We start from the raw sequence: 25,451 nt of genomic DNA on the forward strand, positions 1-25,451 counted from the left end.
TTGTGTCCAGAGCTGCCAATGTCTCTTTAAAGAGCAAAACAGAAACAAATAAATGTCCAGTGAACAATCCAATTGATGTGTTTATCATGACATTAAAGTGACCATCCCCATAAATCACCCACTGGGTGATATTAGCATACGATTTGTACAACACATCTATTTTTATTACCGGCATGTACTATGGTAGGTTATCTCCATAGCAACCGCAGTGAGGCACTTTCTGGGCATTTCCATCATTTAAAGACGCATGATAAAAATTGAGTGCCTGACGTCAAAGGGACTTCTGTTTTTTCCCTCCACTGAGGTATTTTTCCTTCATTCACACTGACAAGGTCTCTGTCTGCTTGACAGATAACACTATGAGTCAACTGCATTAAGAGCCATAAACATGATGAAGTTTGCATTGCAGCTCTCGGTGAGTCAAACAGATCGGTCATGGATGCATGCATCCCATAGAGATGACATGGCGAGAAAGGAAAACAAAACAAAGCCTTCATAAGTGAGGACCATTATCCAAACAAACACTATGGGATGGCAGGGGTTACACACATTCTATTGACCTGACTAGTGTATATGAATTGCGTCAAGATATTACTCTGTTTAATTTTAATGAAGTACCGGTCACTTACACTACTGCATGTGTTATAAGAAAACATGCCAAGCATTTACTGTACATGTTGCCTCTCCTTACTTGCCTACACTTTCCCTTTAATGGAGACAGATAACGTACCTCAACAGCCCCTGGCCAGACGATCCTGTCAATGTGACTCCCTCAACCTGTCTATCTCTCAGCACCACTAGCAGACTTGCTGCTTCAGCTAAATCCTTGTCCTAAGTCTCTTGTAATTTCACTGCTATCCTCTTCCCCCTTACCCACCTCCAGCCTACCCCCACCCCCACTCAGCTCAGTCACAGTGCTCAGGGTCAGATGTTGACCAACAGGACAGGGTCAGTCCTAAAGGTTAAGTCTACCGGATGTAGGGCTTGAATAACTGTGTTACTATTCTGCCGCTTTGCTGTTTATTACCCCATCACATCTCAAGGCTTGACAACTCTAATCAGCCTGTAGAAAGGTTATGTAGGCTATATAACCTATTTTCTCTGGTCTCTGTCAATAGCTACTCCAAAAAACCTCAACTACACACATACCCCTCTTCTGGCTAACTGTGGGTGGCTTACTTTGCTGGGCTTTAGACTTTTAAAAAATGTCAGTATATGTGTGAGAGAATCTAATGGCCTCTTTAGGCTCCAACACCGATCGGTTGTGTGCCAGGCACTGCTAGGCCTAGCCTCGAAGGAGCCTGGTTAGTGTCAGATGAGTTTGTCCCACTGACCAGCCTGTGTTTCCTGTCTTATAATCAGGCCCTGGGGGCTCATTCACTGCGCTCTACACACCAGTGGCTGGCTATGGGGCTAATCACTAGTGCCCTGTGTGACACTGTAAACCCGGTGGAGTTGTGATCTCAAATTACATCTGACAACTCTCTGACACTGCCTGTTTGGTTTGAAGAATGTAGGTGCAATTCACAGCTGTTAATATTTTTGGGTAAAGGAAAATAATTGTGATGTTGATGGAATCCACCTTACGTAGCCTGGCAACAAGGGGGCAGACAATTTGTTGCTGTTGCCTTTCAACTTCCGCCACATTGACACAGCTGGTGATGTCGTTATAAATTACATTTGTCAAAACTATTCAATAACGTGCACAGAATTTGAAAGATATCATAATTCTCTGGTGAGAAAAATGTCTTGAAAAATGTAAAACGTTTTGTTTTCACCAGTGGAGGCTCCTCCGAGGAGGAAGGGGAGGACCATCCTCCTCCGTGAATTTCATAAACATATATATTTTTTAACATTTTAGATAAAACTATACAAAAATATATTCACGTCACCAAATAATTGATTAAAAAACAATGTTTTACAATGAAGGTCTACAGTAGCCTCAACAGCACTCTGTAGGGTAGCACCACGGTGTAGCCGAGGACAGCTAGCCTCATGGTTCTCACCCCCTTCCATAGACTTACACAGTAATTATGACAACTTCCGGAGAACGTCCTCCAATCTATCAGAGCTCTTGCAGCATGAACTGACATGTTGTCCACCCAATCAAAGGATCAGAGAATGAATATGGTACTGAAAGCATAAGCTACAGCTAGCTAGCAATGCAGTGCATACAATGTGGTTAGTAGTTGACTCAAAAAGAGAGAAAGACAATAGTTGAACAGTTTTGAACAAATACATTTCTTTAAAAAAAAAAATGCAGCTAGCTAGTTGAGCCTACTAAAACAGAGGGGTGCTATGTTAGCTAGCTGGCTATGACTATCCAACACAACACTGGAACTCTTCCAAGTCAAGGTAAGCTTTTGGTTTGACTAATTCATTGCCACCGGGGCCCGCCGGTGTAACTGCTAAACTGCTTACTAACTGCTTACTAACTAACGTTATACACTGTAACGTTACTGCATGATTGTAGCGGGTTTACTAACGTGTTAGTTCTATCAGCTATGTTGACTATGATGTTACTTTAGCAAATATGGTGACAACGATGTAGGCTGTGTGTAGTGGTTACGATATGGTTTGGCTTGGAAAGGTTTTTTCGCCTGGTCACATACAGCTGACGTGTTGTGCATTGAAGTCCACAAATGAAGGGAAAAGGTGAGAGGAGGAGAGCACATAGATGCGAGAAGGAAGACAACGTGGCTGTTATTAAAGTATACTGTGTTTTACGCGTGATTAGGGGTGTATTCACTCCGCCGATTTTGTTGAAAAACGTTTTTTAAACAGAAGCAAACGGAAAGAAGATAAACATACCCGAATCTGTCCAATATAAACTCTCGTTTGCAACTGTTGGACTAATGATTACACCCTAGATCAGCTAGATAGTTAAATAAAAGGTAAATAAATGTTTCTAAAACTCCCTATGGGAAAAATGTATGGTGGAAAAACAATTGGAACCCTTTACCTGTTAGACTGCTAGGTTTTATTGGTATTAAGACACCTCCACTGTGGGGCTCTATAGGTAGTGGCTTGGGGTTTAGATATCTGTGGTTAATATTCTATTGATGTGGCTATGTTTTAGGAGCACACCACACCGATGTGCATTAATCAGCCAGTGAGTTTACCCTAACTAACTGGGCACCTGTAGCACAGTGACCTGCTTGTCTTAGCCTCTCACCAGCCAGTTTGACTAGCTATGTTTGTTTCTTCAATACAGTCCAGTGTTACATAATGTAGCCTTTGGACTATTGTGAAATGTAGTGAGATAAGAGCAGAAAGGGAAAACTCCAAGGCAAAGAGAATCAAATCACTGTTCTAGATTGTCTATTTATACATTCTCAGCGATTGTCGTACATCCTGGTCAATGGATTTACATGGAATGTGTGACCAGAATGAGAAGAAAATATTTGTCCCTCATGAAGGTGAAATACAATGACATGAGTTGTTGGGCTTTTTTATAAATGAATCAATTATTCACATTTCCATTTGTTTATCACATAGATAAATAATTATAATGCCAGTGAGTACTTGTCCAGAAAGGTGGTGGACAGATGTATGGCAGATCATGAGAGGATACTTCCTCTGTAGTACACTCCAAAGAGGAAATACAATGGGTGTTTCTCAATATGCATACTACCGTGCTCCACACTCTCTTGCTCCAAGTACATTCTCCGAGGACATTCTCTTGAGTACGTTCTTGTGAGGACGAAAGTGTGGATAACGCATAAAACATTATATTTGAGAAGCACTCGCACTCCCCTTACTGTATTACCTCACACTGCATCTCCCCATTCACTGAAACTTCTTCCAGCCAGGACAATGGCAACAATATAGACAAAACAAGATATACACTAAGCAAATGTTTTACTTCATAATTATCAGCTAGATATACAGTATGTGAATCGTTGTGATCTAGCTAGCCAGCTAACTAGTTATACAGGCAAAAATGTCCTAAAACTAATGTTATGCAAGGTACAGTAGATGTCAATTCTTTGTGGGTAGCTAGCTAACAATTATTTGTGGCTAGCTAGCTAGTTAGCCCTATTGACTTACCCATCCACTGAACCTTCCTTCTTCTAGCCAGGACAATGGCAATAGAGATGAAACAAGTTATACACAAAGCAAACGTTTTACTTCATAACTGTCAGCTAGCTATATGTAAATCGAAATAATGTAGCTAACCAGATGAATGAATGACAATGAATGGATGAATGAATGAATGACATTTTATTTTCGTGTCAAATCGCTTATTGGCAACCCATCCCTTATGGGATTAATTGACACAAACAAACATTACAATAAGTCACTGTGATAATTCAGTAATAATTGTTCTTCCGGTGTTCTCTGCAGTGCGCATCGCATAGAGAGTACAAAAAAAATAATATCTATATATAGTAAATAAGGTTATCCAAACAATAATTATAAATACAGAAAAATGAAACAGAAGTCATTTTAACCCAGTCTGGCACAAAGAGAAGATTCATGTGGGAGACAGGCCTACACACAATCTATATACAAAAATATATGTAGTTCTGTTCTTGAGCTGTTCTTGTCAATTAATGTTCTGTATTATGTCATGTTTCATGTTTTGTGTGGACCCCAGGAAGAGTAGCTGCTGCTTTTGCAACAGCTAATGGGGTTCCTAATAAAATACAAAAAAAATACCAAATACACATGTGCCATTTGTCACATAGAAACAAATGTGTATAATTTGATTATAGGTAACCCTTAATTTTATTCCAGGCTTTATCTAAATATTCCGCAAATGGAAATACACAATGGACAAAACTATTTCAGTTTCTCCTCATCGCTCAGCCACATAATGCCAGTTATATCTGGTGTGCTTTCTGGAATAAGAGCAAGCATATATCGTGGTAAAAAGGGCAATAGAGGATAGAATTAGTTTCATTCTCTATTTCTTCGAGGTCACAATAGTTACATAGTCTTTCCTTTTCCATTTCACCACAATACCGACCTGTTTCAATACGCAGGGGTAATATCCCTGATCTTACCTGTGCACATAGCAATCTCTTGCTTTTAGGTAGGTTATACATAATATATATCTCACACATGAATTCACTCTTAATCAAACAGAAGGTTTTCAATTTGGGTTTATGATTAATCTCCTCCACCCATTTATTTTCATATTGCATCATCAGTAGTTTAAAAAAATAATATCTACAGTATGTCTACCTTAATTTGGTTTTCGTACAGATGTTCACAGTCAGACTAGTATATACAGTGGGGAAAAAAAGTATTTAGTTAGCCACCAATTGTGCAAGTTCTCCCACTTAAAAAGATGAGAGAGGCTTGTAATTTTCATCATAGGTACACGTCAACTATGACAGACAAAATGAGAATTTTTTTTCCAGAAAATCACATTGTAGGATTTTTAATGAATTTATTTGCAAATTATGGTGGAAAATAAGTATTTGGTCAATAACAAAAGTTTCTCAATACTTTGTTATATACCCTTTGTTGGCAATGACACAGGTCAAACGTTTTCTGTAAGTCTTCACAAGGTTTTCACACACTGTTGCTGGTATTTTGGCCCATTCCTCCATGCAGATCTCCTCTAGAGCAGTGATGTTTTGGGGCTGTCACTGGGCAACACGGACTTTCAACTCCCTCCAAAGATTTTCTATGGGGTTGAGATCTGGAGACTGGCTAGGCCACTCCAGGACCTTGAAATGCTTCGTACGAAGCCACTCCTTCGTTGCCCGGGCGGTGTGTTTGGGATCATTGTCATGCTGAAAGACCCAGCCACGTTTCATCTTCAATGCCCTTGCTGATGGAAGGAGGTTTTCACTCAAAATCTCACGATACATGGCCCCATTCATTCGTTCCTTTACACGGATCAGTCGTCCTGGTCCCTTTGCAGAAAAACAGCCCCAAAGCATGATGTTTCCACCCCCATGCTTCACAGTAGGTATGGTGTTCTTTGGATGCAACTCAGCATTCTTTGTCCTCCAAACACGACGAGTTGAGTTTTTACCAAAAAGTTATATTTTGGTTTCATCTGACCATATGACATTCTCCCAATCCTCTTCTGGATCATCCAAATGCACTCTGGCAAACTTCAGACGGGCCTGGACATGTACTGGCTTAAGCAGGGGGACACGTCTGGCACTGCAGGATTTGAGCCCCTGGCGGCGTAGTGTGTTACTGATGGTAGGCTTTGTTACTTTGGTCCCAGCTCTCTGCAGGTCATTCACTAGGTCCCCCGTGTGGTTCTGGGATTTTTGCTCACCGTTCTTGTGATCATTTTGACCCCATGGGGTGAGATCTTGCGTGGAGCCCCAGATCGAGGGAGATTATCAGTGGTCTTGTATGTCTTCCATTTCCTAATAATTGCTCCCACAGTTGATTTCTTCAAACCAAGCTGCTTACCTATTGCAGATTCAGTCTTCCCAGCCTGGTGCAGGTCTACAATTTTGTTTCTGGTGTCCTTTGACAGCTCTTTGGTCTTGGCCATAGTGGAGTTTGGAGTGTGACTGTTTGAGGTTGTGGACAGGTGTCTTTTATACTGATAACAAGTTCAAACAGGTGCCATTAATACAGGTAACGAGTGGAGGACAGAGGAGCCTCTTAAAGAAGAAGTTACAGGTCTGTGAGAGCCAGAAATCTTGCTTGTTTGTAGGTGACCAAATACTTATTTTCCACCATAATTTGCAAATAACTTCATAAAAAATCCTACAATGTGATTTTCTGGATTTTTTTTTCTCAATTTGTCTGTCATAGTTGACGTGTACCTATGATGAAAATTACAGGCCTCTCTCATCTTTTTAAGTGGGAGAACTTGCACAATTGGTGGCTGACTAAATACTTTTTTTCACCACTGTAGTATAACAGGAAAAATGACCTAAAACCAATGTTATCCAAGGTAGATGTCAATTCTTCATGGGTAGCTAGCTAACGATTCTTCGTGGCTATCTGGCTAGCTAACAGTAGTAGCTAGCCAGTTAGATCTATTGACTTTTTTTTTAATCTTTTTTTTTCACCTTTTATTTAACCAGGTAAGCCAGTTGAGAACAAGTTCTCATTTACAACTGCGACCTGGCCAAGATAAAGCAAAGCAGTGCGATAAAAACAACAACACAGAGTTACATATGGGGTAAAACCAAACATAAAGTCAAAAATACAACAGAAAATATATATATACAGTGTGTGCAAATGTAGCAAGTTATGGAGGTAAGGCAATAAATAGGCTTAGTGCAAAATAATTACAATGAGTATTAACACTGGAATGATAGATGTGCAAGAGATGATGTGCAACTATGAGCTTGTGACCTACGCACACTACAGTGGGTATTGTAGGCAAGTAACCATGCAAAAATTAACACAGCATGTATTTATTAACATATCAAGATAAAATATTGTAGTCAGGCAACATATGAGATGTGAATAGGCAACATTTCATTCCGAAGTCAGAGTGTATTTTCTCTCGCTTCAGCTCAGATAATGGCGGACATTGATTTCAAGAAAATGTGTGTCCTTTTTTACGTGGTTGCATCATATTTCCTTGCATACTTTCTGTTGAAGCTTGCATCGATGCATGCTTCAAAATATGTACATATATTATTAACACATTCACTTTGTGAACACATTCCATCTCACATCTATGCTTATGGATAATTGCCCAAGACACTGAAAGGGAGATTAACTCTTAGAAGGGTCTTGTCCCATAGGTTAATAACTACTGTAGGGGCCTAGGCTCTGTGGATTCACATACAGTAGAAGGGCTGTTAATGCATTTATACAGGTAACTGCCAAAATAAAGGAAACACCAACATAAAGTGTGTTAATAGGGCGTTGGACCACCACGAGCCGCCAGAACAGCTTCAATGCGCCTTGGCATAGATTCTACAAGTGTCTGGAACTCTATTGGAGGGAAGCAACACCATTCTTCCATGAGAAATTCTATAATTTGGTGTTTTGTTCACCGTGGTGGATAACGCTGTCTCAGGCCCCACTCCAGAATCTCCCATAAGTGTTCAATTGGGTTGAGATCCGGGGACAGATACACACACAGCTTTTTTTTACATGGATTTTCAGGACTTTTTGGGGAGTAAAAATGTATTCCCATAGAGCCCCACAGTGGAGGTGTCATAATACTCATAAAACCTAGTGGTTCCAATCGTTTTTCCACCATTCATTTTTCCCATAGGGGATTTTAGAAACACTTAAAATAAGGGATGTGTTTCATGTAGGCTTACCCTTGTCAGGACATTCTGGTCCTGATAATGTAGGAAAACACGCACGCACGCTCCTTTGAGACCCCTCTTTCAAAGTCACTGAGATCTGTGGTCCTCTGTAGCTCAGCTGGTAGAGCACAGCGCTTGTAACGCCAAGGTAGTGGGTTCGATCCCCGGGACCACCCATACACAAAAAAATAAATGTATGCACGCATGACTGTAAGTCGCTTTGGATAAAAGCGTCTGCTAAATGGCATATTATTATTTATTATCTGTTCTTCTGGCCATGGTGGCCAAAATTAACGGGCAACTGGGCATTTTTGTACATGACCCTAAGCACGATGGGATGTTAATCGCTTAATTAACTCAGGAACCACACCTGTCTGGATGCACCTGCTTTTAATATACTTTGTATCCCTCATTTACTCAAGTGTTTCCTTTATGTTGGCAGTTACCTGTATATCTACATATGCTAAATCTGAATATTCTATGACAGGGCAACTCCAGTCCTTGGGGACATGATTGGTGTCACACATTTGCCCTCAGCCCAAGCTAACACATCTGACTCCAATAATCAACTAATCATGATCTATAGTTTAGAATGCAATTAGTTTAATCAGCTGTGTTGGCTAGGGATGGGGGAAAAGTGTGACACCACTCCGGCCACCGAGGACTGTTCTACGAGCTAGTCACATTGAAAAGGGTCACCATCACTAATGGTGGAATCTGACTTCTAAGGTTATTTCCTCTTTTGTCTACTCATCCAAAGCCTAAATTGATAAACATCTTTGAATGTCCCTACTTCCTCCTGTTTCAAGGGATCCATCTCATGTTTCCAAGGCCATAGCTCATCTGCTACATGCTCCTGAATCATGTAACACTGGATGTAGTCCCTTGGGAGGAGAGGTGAAATGGTAACCCGATTCTACCTGCTGACACAGCCACACAGTGGTCGCGCTCCCCTGCTCAGACGTTGCATGCATCACCAATGGTTGCGTGCCACGTCATCGACTGTGTCATCAACTGACAGATTGCTATAACATCATGATGTGGTTAGCTGAAACTTAAAATACCTATCCACGCGTTGTAAGATCTGGCATGCGTCAGCAACGCCTGGGCAAAGGAATGCGCCCAAAGACTAGTGCTATGCTAATTATCTTAGACAGACATAAATTGTGTTATTGATACAACCAATTTGAATAATTCATGCTCTGACACACCACAGTGCTATCACCTTGCAATACAACTACCAGTACCAGACCTTGCTATGACATCTGGACTTATCAGTATCAGACTTCATTTCAAATGTCTACTTTCTAGAACTGAATTTCCAACATGATCCACTTTCATTTTTAATTTCTCTTTTTAAAGAGAATTGAGTTTTATAACTTTATTTTGGCATATGACCTTGACATACTTAGGAACCTAGAAATCAGAATTGCACCTGCCAATTATGCCTTTATATTGAATGAGGGATGATAATGAGAGGGGGCTTAACACTTTCGCTATAATTAAGCAAGGGCTGTGCACTGTAACATCTATGTTCACATATGGTATGAGAATTGTGGAGCTCTCCTCCCAACTCCCGAATTTCAGTCAACCTACTGCTCCCTCTGCTAAACGTAATCAATTAAGTGAGCCCATGTCATGCATGCTCCATTGTGTGCTATGGGGTCACAGGTACCAACTGATAAGCTAGAGAACCAATTTAACTTTCCTTCTGAGTGTCTCTTGCGTAAACTGAAGCCATCAGGAACTTACAAGTGTAACTCACAGGTGGACCAGATTACATTTCTTGCCTGTTTACATTTACATTTACATTTTAGTCATTTGGAATACCCTGACAAGTTCACAAATCCTAGAGCTTGTGGTGACTTAGATATTAAACTTTAATTCGCTGTAGTAACACTGCCCTGGGAGATAACAGCTGTTAAGTGTGAACCCACAGGAATATATACACATACAGTTGAAGTCGGAAGTTTACATACACTTAGTTTGGAGTCATTAAAACTCGTTTTTCAACCACTCCACAAATGTATTGTTAACAAACTATAGTTTTGGCAAGTCGGTTAGGACATCTACTTTGTGCATGACACAAGTAATTTTTCCAACAATTGTTTACAGACAGATTATTTCACTTATAATTCACTGTATCACAATTCCAGTGGGTCAGAAGTTTACATACACTAAATTGACTGTGCCTTTAAACAGCTTGGAAAATTCCAGAAAATGATGTCATGGCTTTACAAGCTTCTGATAGGCTAATTGACAACATTTGAGTCAATTGGAGGTGTACCTGTGATGTATTTCAAGGCCTACCTTCAAACTCAGTGCCTCTTTGCTTGACATCATGGGAAAATCAAAATAAATAAGCCAAGACCTCAGATTTTTTTTTTAGACCTCCACAAGTCTGGTTCATCCTTGGGAGCAATTCCAAACGCCTGAAGGTACCACGTTCATCTGTACAAACAATAGTACGCAAGTATAAACACCATGGGACCACTCAGCCGTCATACCGCTCAGGAAGGAGACGCGTTCTGTCTCCTAGAGATGAACGTACTTTGGTGCGAAAAGTGCAAATCAATCCCAGAACAACAGCAAAGGACCTTGTGAAGATGCTGGAGGAAACCAGTACAAAAGTATCTATATCCACAGTAAAAAGAGTCCTATATTGACATAACCTGAAAGGCCGCTCAGCAAGGAAGAAGCCACTGCTCCAAAACCGCCATAAAAAAGCCAGACTACGATTTGCAACTGCACATGGGGACAAAGATCGTACTTTTTGGAGAAATGTCCTCTGGTCTGATGAAACAAAAATAGAACTGTTTGGCCATAATGACCATCGTTATGTTTGGAGGGGGTTCTTGCAAGCCGAAGAACACCATCCCAACCGTGAAGCACGGGGGTGGCAGCATCATGCTGTGGGGGTGCTTTGCTGCAGGAGGGACTGGTGCACTTCACAAAATAGATGGCATCATGAGGAAGGAAAATTATGTGGATATAGTGAAGCAACATCTCAAGACATCAGTCAGGAAGTTAAAGCTTGGTCGCAAATGGGTCTTCCAAATGGACAGTGACCCCAAGCATACTTCCAAAGTTGTGGCAAAATGGCTTAAGGACAACAAAGTCAAGGTATTGGAGTGGCCATCACAAAGCCCTGACCTCAATTCTATAGAAAATGTGTGGGCAGAACTGAAAAAGCATGTGCGAGCAAGCAGGCCTACAAACCTAACTCAGTTACATCAGCTCTGTCAGGAGGAGTGGGAAGCATGTGGAAGGCTACCCGAAACGTTTGACCCAAGTTAAACAATGTAAAGGTAATGCTACCAAATACTAATTGAGTGTATGTAAACTTCTGACCCACTGGGAATGTGATGAAATAAATAAAAGCTGAAATAAATCATTCTCTCTACTATTATTCTGACATTTCACATTCTTAAAATAAAGTGGTGATCCTAACTGACCTAAGACAGGGAATTTTTACTAGGATTCAATGTCAGGAATTGTGAAAAACTGAGTTTAAATATATTTGACTAAGGTGTATACAAACTTCCGACTTCAACTGTATATCACATATATACAGTTGAAGTCGGAAACATTACTTGTCATGCACAAAGTAGATGTCCTAACCGACTTTCCAAAACTATAATTTGTTAACACGAAATTTGTGGAGTGGTTGAAAATCAAGTTTTAATGACTCCAACCTAAGTGTATGTAAACTTCCGACTTCAACTGTATATATACACTGCTCAAAAAAATAAAGGGAACACTAAAATAACACATCCTAGATCTGAATGAATGAAATAATCTTATTAAATACTTTTTTCTTTACATAGTTGAATGTGCTGACAACAAAATCACACAAAAAGTATCAATGGAAATCAAATGTATCAACCCATGGTGGTCACACTCAAAATTAAAGTGGAAAACCACACTACAGGCTGATCCAACTTTGATGTAATGTCCTTAAAACAAGTCAAAATGAGGCACAGTAGTGTGTGTGGCCTCCACGTGCCTGTATGACCTCCCTACAACGCCTGGGCATGCTCCTGATGAGGTGGCGGATGGTCTCCTGAGGGATCTCCTCCCAGACCTGGACTAAAGCATCCGCCAACTCCTGGACAGTCTGTGGTGCAACGTGGCGTTGGTGGATGGAGCGAGACATGATGTCCCAGATGTGCTCAATTGGATTCAGGTCTGGGGAACGGGCGGGCCAGTCCATAGCATCAATGCCTTCCTCTTGCAGGAACTGCTGACACACTCCAGCCACATGAGGTCTAGCATTGTCTTGCATTAGGAGGAACCCAGGGCCAACCGCACCAGCATATGGTCTCACAAGGGGTCTGAGGATCTCATCTCGGTACCTAATGGCAGTCAGGCTACCTCTGGCAAGCACATGGAGGGCTGTGCGGCCTCCCAAAGAAATGCCACCCCACACCATTACTCACCCACCGCCAAACCGGTCATGCTGGAGGATGTTGCAGGCAGCAGAACGTTCTCCACGGCGTCTCCAGACTCTGTCACGTCTGTCACATGTGCTCAGTGTGAACCTGCTTTCATCTGTGAAGAGCACAGGGCGCCAGTGGCGAATTTGCCAATCTTGGTGTTCTCTGGCAAATGCCAAACGTACTGCACGGTGTTGGGCTGTAAGCACAACTCCCACCTGTGGACGTCGGGCCCTCATACCACCCTCATGGAGTCTGTTTCTGACCGTTTGAGCAGACACATGCACATTTGTGGCCTGCTGGAGGTCATTTTGCAGGGCTCTGGCAGTGCTCCTCCTGCTCCTCCTTGCACAAAGGCGGAGGTAGCGGTCCTGCTGCTGGGTTGTTGCCCTCCTACGGCCTCCTCCACGTCTCCTGATGTACTGGCCTGTCTCCTGGTAGCGCCTCCATGCTCTGGACACTACGCTGACAGACACAGCAAACCTTCTTGCTACAGCTCGCATTGATGTGCCATCCTGGATGAGCTGCACTACCTGAGCCACTTGTGTGGGTTGTAGACTCCGTCTCATGCTACCACTAGAGTGAAAGCACCGCCAGCATTCAAAAGTGACCAAAACATCAGCCAGGAAGCATAGGAACTGAGAAGTTGTCTGTGGTCACCACCTGCAGAACCACTCCTTTATTGGGGGTGTCTTGCTAATTGCCTATAATTTCCACCTGTTGTCTATCCATTTGCACAACAGCATGTGAAATTTATTGTCAATCAGTGTTGCTTCCTAAGTGGACAGTTTGATTTCACAGAAGTGTGATTGACTTGGAGTTACATTGTGTTGTTTAAGTGTTCCCTTTATTTTTTTGAGCTGTGTATATACAGTGCTATGAAAAAGTATTTGCCCCCTTTCTAATTTTCTCTACTTTTGCATATTTGTGATACTGAATGTTATCAGATCTTCAACCAAAACCTAATATTAGATAAAGGGAACATAAGTGAACAAATAACACAACAATTACATATTTATTTCATAAACAAAGTTATGCAATACCCAATTCCCCTGTGTGAAAAAGTAATTGCCCCCTTACACTCAATAACTGGTTGTGCCACCTTTAGCTGCAATGACTCCAACCAAATGCTTCCTGTAGTTGTTGATCAGTCTCTCACGTCGCTGTGGAGGAATTTTGGCCCACTCTTCCAAGCAGAACTGCTTTAACTCAGTGACGTGTGGGTTTTCAAGCATGAACTGCTCGTTTCAAGTCCTGCCACAACATCTCAATTGGGATTAGGTCTGGACTTTGACTAGGCCATTCCAAAACTTCCAATTTGTTGCTTTTTAGCAATTTTCATGTAGACTTGATTGTGTGTTTTGGATCATTGTCTTGCTGCATGACCCAGCTGCGCTTCAGCTTCAGCTCACAGATGGACGGTCTGACATTCTCCTGTAGAGTTCTCTGATACAGAGCAGAATTCATGGTTCCTTCTATTAAGGCAAGTCGTCCAGGTCCTGAGGCAGCAAAGCATCCCCAAACCATCACACCACCACCACCATGCTTGACCTTTGGTATGATGTTAATACTGTGGAATGCAGAGTTTGGTTTTCGCTAGGCATTACTGGAACCATGTCGTCCAAAAAGTTATACTTTTGAATCATCTGTTCATAGAACGTTCTTCCAAGAGTCTTGATGATCATCCAGGTGCTTTTTGGAAAACTTGAGTCAACTTTTTTGACGAAATGGGTCCCATTATGCCTGGCGAAAACCAAACACTGCATTCCACAGTAAGAACATCATACCAAAGGTCAAGCATGGTGGTGGTGGTGTGATGGTTTGGGGATGCTTTGCTGCCTCAGGACCCTTGAATGAGTAGGTGTGTCCAAACTTTTGACTGGTAGTGTATATATATATACATACATGCATGCATACATACATACATACATACATACATACATACATACATACATACATACAGTGCCTTTGGAAAGTATTCAGACCCCTTTACTTTTTCCACATTTTATTACATTACAGCCTTACTCTAAAATTGATAAAAAAACAAAAAACTCAGCAATCTACACACAATACCCCATAATGACGAAGCGAAAACAGGTTTTTAGAAATGTTTGCAAATGTATTACAAATAAAAAAACAGAAATACCTTATTTACATAAGTATTCAGACACTTTGCTATGTGACTCTAAATTGAGCTCAGGTGTATTCTGTTTCCATTTATCATCCTTGAGATATTTCTACAACTTGATTGGAGTCCACCTGTGGTAAATTCAATCGATTGGACATAATTTGGAAAGGCACACACCTGTCTATATAAGTTCCCATAGTTGACAGTGCATGTCAGAGCAAAAACCAAACCATTTGTTCGAAGGAATTGTCCGTAGAGCTCCGAGACAGGATTGTGTCGAGGCACAGATCTGGGGAATGGTACCAAAAAATGTCTACAGCATTGAAGGTCCCTAAGAACACAGTGGCCTCCATCATTCTTAAATGGAAGAAGTTTGGAACCACCAAGACTCTTCCTAGAGTTGGCTGCCCGGCCAAACTGAGCATTCGGAGGAGAAGGGCCTTGGTGAGGGAGGTGACCAAGAACCCGTTTAATTGCTGGAGGAAACCTGGCACCATACCTACGGTGAAGCATGGTGGTGGCAGCATCAAGCTTTGGGGATGCTCAGGACGTCAGACTGGGGCAAGGTTCACCTTCCAACAGGACAACAACCCTAAGCACACAGCCAAGACAACGCAGGAGTGGCTTTTTAAAAATCTGTTTTTGCTTTGTCATTATGGGGTATTGTGTGTAGATTGATGAAAAAAAACAATTTAATTAATTTTAGAATAAGGCTGTAACGTAACAAAGTGGAAAAAGTAAAGGGGTCTGAATGCTTTCCAAATCTATCTATCTATACACACACACACTACATGATTTAGCCACTCTACCATAAAGGCCTGATTGGTGGAGTGCTGCGGAGATGGTTGTCCTTCTGGAAGGTTCTCCCATCTCCACAGAGAAACTCTAGAGCTCTGTCAGCGTGACCATCGGGTTCTTGGTCACCTCCCTCACCAAAGCCCTTCTCCCCCGATTGCTCAGTTTGGCCGGGCGGCCAGCTCTAGGAAGAGTCTTGGTGGTTCCAAACTTCTTCAATTTAAGAATGATGGAGGCCACTGTGTTCTTGGGGACCTTCAATGCTGCAGAAATGTTTTGGTACCCTTCCCCAGATCTGTGCCTTGACACAATCCTGTCTCGTAGCTCTACGGACAATTCCTTGGACATGGCTTGGTTTTTGCTCTGACATGCACTGTCAACTGTGGGACCTTCTATAGACAGGTGTGTGCCTTTCCAAATCATGTCCAATCAATTGGATTTACCACAGGTGGACTCCAATCAAGTCGTAGAAACATCTCAAGGATGGTCAATGGTAACAGGATGCACCTGAGCTCAATTTCAAGTCTTATAGCAAAGGGTCTGAATACTTATGTAAATAAGCTATTTCTGTTTTTTATTTTATAAAATGTGCAAACATTTCTATAAACCTGTTTTCGCTTCGTCATTATGGGGTATTGTGTGTAGAATGCTGAGGATTTTTGTTTATTTAATGTGTCAAGGGGTCTGAATAGTTTCCAAAGGCACTGTACCAGCCTCAGAAATCGGCAATTAAATGCACCTCAGATTGCGCCTCACAGAGTTCAAGTAACAGACACATCTCAACATCAACTGTTCAGAGGAGACTGCCTGAATCAGGCCTTCATGGTCAAATTGCTGCAGAGAAACCACTACTAAAGGACACCAATAAGAAGAAGAGACTTGCTTGGGCCAAGAAACACGAGCAATGGACATTAGACTGGTGGAAATCTGTCTAAATTTGAGATTTTTGGTTCCAACCGCCGTACCTTCGTGAGACGCAGAGTAGGTGAACGGATGATCTCTGCATTTGTGGTTCCCACCGTTAAGCATGGAGGAGGAGGTGTGATGGTGTGGGGGAGCTTTGCTGGTGACACTGTCAGTGATTTATTTAGAATTCAAGGCACACTTAACCAGCATGGCTACCACAGCATTCTGCAGCGATACGCCATCCCAACTGGTTTGCGCTTAATGGGACTATCATTTGTTTTTCAACAGTACAATGACCCAAAACACACCTAGCTGTGTAAGGGCTATTTGACTAAGAAGGAGAGTGATGGAGTGCTGCATCAGATGACCTGGCCACCACAATCACCCGACCTCAACCCAATTGAGATGGTTTGGGATGAGTTGAACCACAGAGTGAAGGAAAAGCAGCCAACAAGTGCTCAGCAAATGTGGGAACTCCTTCAAGACTGTTGGAAAAGTATTCCAGGTGACTACCTCATGAAGCTGGTTGAGAGAATGCAAAGCTGTCATCAAGGCAAAGGGTGGCTACTTTGAAGAATCTGAAATATATTTTGATGTTTAACACTTTTTTGGTTACTACATGATTCCATATGTGCTGGCTTCACTATTATTCTACAATGTAGAAAATAGTAAAAATAAAGAAAAACCCTTGAATGAGTAGGTGTGTCCAAGCTTTTGACTGGTCCTGTATATATATATACACAAAGGTATCTCTCACAACACAGTGCCAGTTCCCTATTGACCAGATAGCAGAAATTGGTTGTCTACTAATACACATTGCAGGTGAAGTCACAAGTCAATATGCAGTCCAATCAATCAAGATGTAACCAGAACAACTTCAAACTTAGTTGTGATATTCGCAAATGACTGGGACATGGAAAATGACTTCAAACAACCATTCTTGTGATGTTTTCAAGTCAACAACATGAGTGATATGATACGCACTGACCCAGCATATTTACACACAATCAAAGTGAGATGTTGATGCAGATATTTAGGCAATCCCTATTCTTTGAGGCTCTCCACATTGCTCCGGTCTGGGTGTGATTGAAGGTTTGTGTATGTGTGTATTTGTTTTTGTTTTTGGCAGGGAGCCTGATATTCCAGCATGGGCTCCCTTACTCTACCAGCTGCAGCTTCTGGACATCAGAGAGAAGCCCGACCCTCTGATTCTCCCAATCTCGGACCGTATGCGCATCGGAAACCAGAAACGAGAGCGGGGGAACTTCCACTTCCAGAGGGAGGAGTACAGCATGGCTGCCAGGGCCTACTGGATGGCTCTGGAGGTCCTTACTACACGCACTAGAGGTAATCCTTTCCTTCATCAGGTGTGTCATGCTACACACACGCAAGCATAGAGGCGTCATACCCATAGGGGGCACAGGGGCACGTGCCCTCTCAGATTTGCCCTGTTAATAAATAAATACATTTAAAAAATGGTTTATCTGTAATACTACTAGCCACCTACATATGTAGGATCTTAATTTGAGCCAGTTTGTTAAATCAGGAAGATAATCCTGTGGCAATAGGAAATTATTATGTGGATTATAATGAATGGACATTTTTGTATGCTTCGATACATTTTTCATAAGGGAAAATCAATTATGTAATTTCAAATAGGAAATTACAAACTTCAGAGGCCTTTTTAAAACCTCAAATACACTACACATTTTAAAATGTCCTGCATTGCAGGAAAGTTCTCCTGCAACAGGGTGATCAAATGAAGTTCCTACATCTGTAGCAATTTTATGAAGTTGGCTTTAGCTAGCTAGATAGGTTTCCAATCTCCCAACCTCATAACTAGCTACCAAGAAGACATTTCCGGATCAAGTTAGAGTAGCTAGCTTGTCTAACTATTTTAGCTGGCATGCCTGCTGGAAAGGTTGGTAGACTTTAGAAAAGCAAACAATTACTAAATGTACTGAATAAGACTCACATTATTTACAGATGCAGAGAAGCATATTTAGTTTCTTAAATAAATAAAAAACACCAGTCAGGTGGATACAGACAGCTCAAGAGGTATGCTTAGAGATATACAGAAAAATATACATATTTTAGTATAGAATTAAGAATAATGATTATGGCTCTAGATTGCAGGAAAAAGCTGTTTCAGGTGTTTGAAAAATTATAAATTCTCCAACTTCCGTCCCACCCCCAGCCATCCTGACATACTTTTGCCCCCTCAGATATTCATTTTACATTTACATTTAAGTCATTTAGCAGACGCTCTTATCCAGAGCGACTTACAAATTGGATATTCGGTGTGCATGACGCACCTGCGCACGCACACAGCTTTTAGTTAACTAGCACACTTCAGAAAAATACAGTTTCCACATTTCCATGCATGATAGTCTCTTCATGGCTTACTGCTAGTCCATCTCAGAACTAATCATGCTATCATAATGAGGAGGCAAATCCAGCAGAGGTCACTGTCATGAGAAATGTTATTGTTAATTCTTAATCAAACCTAATAAACGTTCTTGTTAATTCAAGGTCCTTAATAATGTTCATTGCTGGAAAGGCAGGGTGGACCCAAGAGAGACATTTAACAGAAATGTGTCAGTGAGGAGAAGAGCATGGGCTGCCTCTAAATGTATCAATGATGATGGGCCAATGGCTACATTTTCCTCAGCACTTAACAAGAAATGAATATATTCGATGCAAAAAGACTGCGAATTTAGCAGGTTAGCATTTTTCGTCATGAATCTTGTTCTGGAGGCAGCTCTGCAGATTGGGGCTGTGCCAGCAAGTGACCAAAGTCATGAAATCGAACCCTAACCTTAACCACACTGATAACCCTAACCTTAAATTAAGACCAAAAAGCTAATTTTTGTTTTCATGAATTTTTACAATATAGCCAATTTTTACTTTGCAGCTGGCCCATCTAGCAGAAATCACTCAGTTCTGCTGCATGACAATGCTTGATGAGATAATGCAACAGAATATTCAGAAATTCAATACATGGCATAAAACCATCATTAAATATTTACATTCAAATTATTACTGCATATCCCAACAGATATAGGTCCCTCCCCCCATGTGTAGAAGTAGAAAATGTATATAAATTGAACTTGCATCAAAACACTGATTTACGTCTGTCGTGATCATTCACACTTGAATACACAATGGCAATGCACCAAACTTTGGATAATGATGACTTCTTCCTGGATTTGAGTGAGATGACGCAACCTTACCGTCTCTATAATATACTGTAAATCCTTGAATAACTGCTCCTTCCCCTCAATCTAATCCTAACATAGCTCTGCTAACAACAATCCCTCACAGATCTTAGACTAATAACTCTCACTTCAGCTGTAACAGAGACTTCCAAACTCACAGGAGTGTCAAAGTCAGCGCTTCCATAATGGCGTTAATGGATTTTTACTGAGGCAAACAAACACACAGATGTCCTTACAGTACATCAAATACCCAAAGTCTTTCCTCCCTTTAGTTCCAGTGAGTATATAATTCTCCCTAACACCCAGAGAGACTGGGGCTCCAAGGATATATACATGACAATAGCCCAGGTGTGAGAGGCTGTGTGGCCTGTTTCCCCCCCTGTAGATGGTAGAAGTGATGTGCTGTTGGAGGGGGAGGAGGAGGAGGTGCAGGACTACCGGGTGAAGTGTCTGAACAACCTGGCAGTGGCTCAGCTGAAATTGGAGCAGTACGATGACGCACTACACACCAGCCGGGATGTTCTGTCCCTGGATCCACAAAACGTCAAAGCCCTCTTCAGGACAGGAAAGGTGAGGGACACACTGTAACATTACCTCCCCTTCACAAATCTACGGTGCCTGGGTGGCAGGGGAATTCAATGACAAAACCCTATTCAGACATTATAGATGGGTGTAAAGATGTACTGCCATTCAACATATACTACTGAAACATGTACAGTATACAACTGAAGGATGATTGTTGATTTAGCTGTTCAGAGATATTGCAATCTATTTGCAGCTTCTGTCAGACAAGAGCGAGTACCAGGAGGCAATGGAGATACTGAAGAAGGCCCTGAAACTGGAGCCGTCCACTAAGGTGAGATAGCCTATCTAAATGAGGTTCTCAACACCTCCACCTCTCCCTAGCCTCTAGCCTGCTAGTGAAATCCACCCCCCACAAACAGATCAAGGGTCAATGTCCACTACAGGTCCTTGAAATCATTGCCCAATCAAACACACTCAGATGACACTAGACCAGAGATTCATGATTTTATTTCCATGTCTGGAGTAGAGTGTGACTCACAGTTCACAATAAGTTTACAGAGTTATGTACTATTGCCCAATACTGCCAATGTTGAAGTACCTTTTGGCATGGGTTTGTGTTGTATTTTAAAGCACTTAGTGTTGGATTTGCACAATATAGTTCATCAAAGCAAAGCCAACCAAAGGTATTAGAGCCTAACACTTTGCAGAGATCATTGTGTAGTGTTACTTCCATTGCCACAGTGAAGACCTGTTCTGTGTTGCTCCTAGTGCTGTCTGCTAAATTCTCTACTCAGCCACAAAGATTTAAGACCCTGATGTCACACATTGAGTGATAAAGCAAATCAACATTTTCATTCATTTAACATTTGTAATTAATTCAGTTAGTTCTAGGCCTAACTCATTATGCTAAACAACTCCAATGCTACCAAAATACAAAGTGTGAATAACAACATTTAGAAACGTTTGCCCTTGTGGGTAGAATTCAGAATATTTTGTGCTTGTTAGTTTTTTTAACCCATGCTCTGAATGTGTTTTTCTGTGGCCTCAGCCCCACTTGGCTTGACCTGCAGTGTGCACTGCTGTCGTGTTGAGACAGTCTTGTCTAGACAAAACTAAAATATCTGGTGCCTTGGTAATTACACCCTTGTCTTGATGGCGAATAAAGTAATCTTTCCCTTTAGAGACCTCATTTAGCTGTGTGGGTAAGGAATTGAAAAACAGAAACATGATTCTGAATCCGAATGATCTATAAAAGCCATTTTGGGGTATAAGTTAGACCAAAAACCAAGGGTTGGAACCAGTTCAGGGAACAGAACAGAAAACTGAAAAATAACAACATTTTTCAAGGAACAGAAACAGAACCGGAAACAAAAGTGATCCATACCGTTATTTTAAAAGCATGGGAACCGGTTAAGAACTTTATTTTACTTCCAGGCATTTTTCTCTAGCCCCACAAAAAAACGCAACAAAGTGCCTATGCAAAGCCCTCACTCTGTCACTCAGAAACATATTCCAGTGTCTGCCTGCAAGCTGAAAATGTGTGCGTTTAGGCTACCTATCTATATTCCAAATCATGTGAAATCTATAGATTAGGGCCTATTGAATTTATTTCAATTGACTGATTTCCTTATATGAACTGTAATGCAGTAAAATCTTTGAAATTGTTGCATGTTGCATTTATATTTTTTATTCAGTGTAGTTAAAGAAGAATGGATTAACTTTTTCAATGCTAGTTAAGGATACTATAGGCCTAGATATCACGTTTCACGTTGAATTTATTAACTACAAAAAGGTAAGAGGTGTTTTTAATTCTGGTGCTGCTCTGTACACACAAGCTTGTTAGCTAGCTAGCTAGCTCAAAGGACATACAAAGTTCCTCCATAGAAGCCGCTCCTCCTAGGTATAATTATGTGGACCTAGCTATAAAAGCTTGCCAGCTTGTAGTCCTAAAACCCGGAAATAAGTTACCTCTGGTTCATTCAGCCATCCCTATGGAAAAAATGAATGGGGAAAGAATAGGGTTTTGGAATAAACGCCAAACATAAGGTTATTAACACAGTCTTAGGAGATCTTATACATTTTGTTATATGAGATAATAGCAATCAGGTAACATGCCCTTTATGAATTATGAAGCCTTTGTCATTTATGTGTTTTATTATTACATAAATTCTTCAAAATTCTCAAAAAGTGAGTTAGCTGATGAAGATGATCTAGAACAAAACGTATAAGATCTCCTAAGCATGTGTTTGCCATATACAGTGAGGGAAAAAAGTATTTGATCCCCTGCTGATTTTGTACATTTGCCCACTGACAAAGACATGATCAGTCTATAATTTTAATGGTAGGTTTATTTGAACAGTGAGAGACAGAATAACAAAACAAAAATCCAGAAAAACGCATGTCAAAAATGTTATAAATTGATTTGCATTTTAATGAGGGAAATAAGTATTTGACCCCTCTGCAAAATATGACTTAGTACTTGGTGGCAAAACCCTTGTTGGCAATCACAGAGGTCAGACGTTTCTTGTAGTTGGCCACCAGGTTTGCACACATCTCAGGAGGGATTTTGTTCCACTCCTCTTTGCAGATCTTCTCCAAGTCATTAAGGTTTTGAGGCTGACGTTTGGCAACTCGAACCTTCAGCTCCCTCCACAGATTTTCTATGGGATTAAGGTCTGGAGACTGGCTAGGCCACTCCAGGACCTTAATGTGCCTCTTCTTGAGCCACTCCTTTGTTGCATTGGCCGTGTGTTTTGGGTCATTGTCATGCTGGAATACCCATCCACGACCCATTTTCAATGCCCTGGCTGAGGGAAGGAGGTTCTCACCCAAGATTTGACGGTACATGGCCCCGTCCATCGTCCCTTTGATGCGGTGAAGTTGTCCTGTCCCCTTAGCAGAAAAACACCCCCAAAGCATAATGTTTCCACCTCCATGTTTGTCGGTGGGGATGGTGTTCTTGGGGTCATAGGCAGCATTCCTCCTCCTCCAAACACGGCGAGTTGAGTTGATGCCAAAGAGCTCGATTTTGGTCTCATCTGACCACAACACTTTCACCCAGTTCTCCTCTGAATCATTCAGATGTTCATTGGCAAACTTCAGACGGCCCTGTATATGTGCTTTCTTGAGCAGGGGGACCTTGCGGGCGCTGCAGGATTTCAGTCCTTCACGGCGTAGTGTGTTACCAATTGTTTTCTTGGTGACTATGGTCCCAGCTGCCTTGAGATCATTGACAAGATCCTCCCGTGTAGTTCTGGGCTGATTCCTCACCATTCTCATGATCATTGCAACTCCACGAGGTGAGATCTTGCATGGAGCCCCAGCTTCCATTTGCGAATAATCGCACCAACTGTTGTCACCTTCTCACCAAGCTGCTTGGCGATGGTCTTGTAGCCCATTCCAGCCTTGTGTAGGTCTACAATCTTGTCCCTGACATCCTTGGAGAGCTCTTTGGTCTTGGCCATGGTGGAGAGTTTGGAATCTGATTGATTGATTGCTTCTGTGGACAGGTGTCTTTTATACAGGTAATAAACTGAGATTAGGAGCACTCCCTTTAAGAGTGTGCTCCTAATCTCAGCTCGTTACCTGTATAAAAGACACCTGGGAGCCAGAAATCTTTCTGATTGAGAGGGGGTCAAATACTTATTTCCCTCATTAAAATGCAAATCAATTTATAACATTTTTGACATGCGTTTTTCTGGATTTTGTTGTTGTTATTCTGTCTCTCACAGTTCAAATAAACCTACCATTAAAATTATATACTGATCATTTCTTTGTCATTGGGCAAACGTACAAAATCAGCAGGGGATCAAATACTTTTTTCCCTCACTGTACCTCATTTTCGGCGTTTATCCAAAAACACCATTCCTTTTCCTCATAGGCTTTGTCCAACAAACCATGGCGGAGTTGGTGCCTACAAAAATACGCCATTACTATTTATCTCTATTCAGATAATGCATATCATTACAAGATGCCCAGCGCTTCAAGCCTCTTCCTCAACCCTCTCTCAGGTAATGGCTAGAAGGGATCCTGCTTTATTTATTTATTTATTTTTTGCATTTTAGCTAACCCCTCACCCTTTTCCTACCTTAACGTAATTCTCCTAACCTGCTACGTTAATTATCCTAACCTGCTGCGTAAATTCTCCTAACCAGCTACAAAAAGTCAAATCTGACGTTAATTGGACAAAAGCTGGATCCCTTCTAACTAACACCCCTCTCTCGCTCTCTCCCCACCCGCAAAATTTCAGTCGCATCTTGCGCCATAGGCTACACTTGTCTGTCCATCAAGCATGTTAATAACTAGCTTGCCTGTTCTAGCCGCACTGATTGGTGAAGTAATTTAATGAGCTAAATGAAGAAAAGAAAACTGTTGATTTCACAGATTAAAAAAGGAACAGAAAGGAATGATATAACCGGTACTTTATTTTATTTGTGTGGTTCGAACCGGTTCATAACTTTATTTGGCAGGTCGGAACAGTGTAATGGAATGAAAAAAAATTGTGGTTGTGTTCCGAACAAAACGATTGGGAAATAATTTCAGTTCCAACCCCTGCCAATAACAGTTCGTTTTCAGGTTACACATCCCTCCCATTAGGCTACCAAGACCCTATAGTGGTCCAAATGCAAAGAAATGCTAAATAAAGTAGGCTACAAAACATAAGACAACTTTGATTATGAGAGCTTAACAGGAAACTGGTTAATATTTGTTGTCTAATATTTGTTGAAAATACTTTTTATGCTAGAAAGATAAACTAAATTTGATTGTCAACGTTAGGGGATCTGATTCAATTGTAAAGTCCAACTATGGCTTGAGCCGGAGATTGCATTTAATATGATCTATGCTGTCATCTACTGGACAACTCCTAAACTACAACCTCATACTCAATGACAATCCACCCAGCCCTCTTTACTGCTAAAATACTTAACCTAGACCACTTTACTGCTAAAATAATAAATTGTATTGTACAAGATTGTGCATAAGGTTATTAGGATAAGTAGTCACTACAGTCTCTCTTTCCCTTCCCAGGCCATCCATGTTGAGTTGTCCAAGCTAGTGAAAAGGCAATCAGGAGGCAAAGATACCCAGAAGTGGCAAGCCAAACCTGCCCGGCTCCTTGGAGACAATATTGCTCCTTTTCTGACTCCTTCTAAAAAGAAGCCACCTGTAAGCCACTGAGAACTTTCCCTGAGTGAAATGTTTAGGTTTAATTCAGTTCACGAGAAAAATACATTTGACTGTT

General features: G+C 41.3%; 1 protein-coding gene across 2 annotated transcripts in view; it reads left to right on the plus strand.

The window, feature by feature from the left end:
• LOC121577264 (peptidyl-prolyl cis-trans isomerase FKBP8-like) overlaps positions 1 to 25,451 on the plus strand; it is a 50,740-nt gene that overhangs the window by 24,633 nt on the left and 656 nt on the right. The window contains exons 4-7 of one of the 2 annotated variants that reach the window (XM_041891026.2): positions 17,596 to 17,813; positions 20,070 to 20,254; positions 20,463 to 20,540; positions 25,238 to 25,375. In XM_041891026.2, coding sequence (XP_041746960.2) covers positions 17,596 to 17,813; positions 20,070 to 20,254; positions 20,463 to 20,540; positions 25,238 to 25,375 — 619 coding nt within the window. The remainder of the gene's footprint in view (positions 1 to 17,595; positions 17,814 to 20,069; positions 20,255 to 20,462; positions 20,541 to 25,237; positions 25,376 to 25,451) is intronic. The other variant, XM_041891027.2, reaches the window with a different exon arrangement.

The sequence above is a fragment of the Coregonus clupeaformis genome, chromosome 11, assembly GCF_020615455.1.
Source record: "Coregonus clupeaformis isolate EN_2021a chromosome 11, ASM2061545v1, whole genome shotgun sequence".
Taxonomy (NCBI): domain Eukaryota; kingdom Metazoa; phylum Chordata; class Actinopteri; order Salmoniformes; family Salmonidae; genus Coregonus; species Coregonus clupeaformis.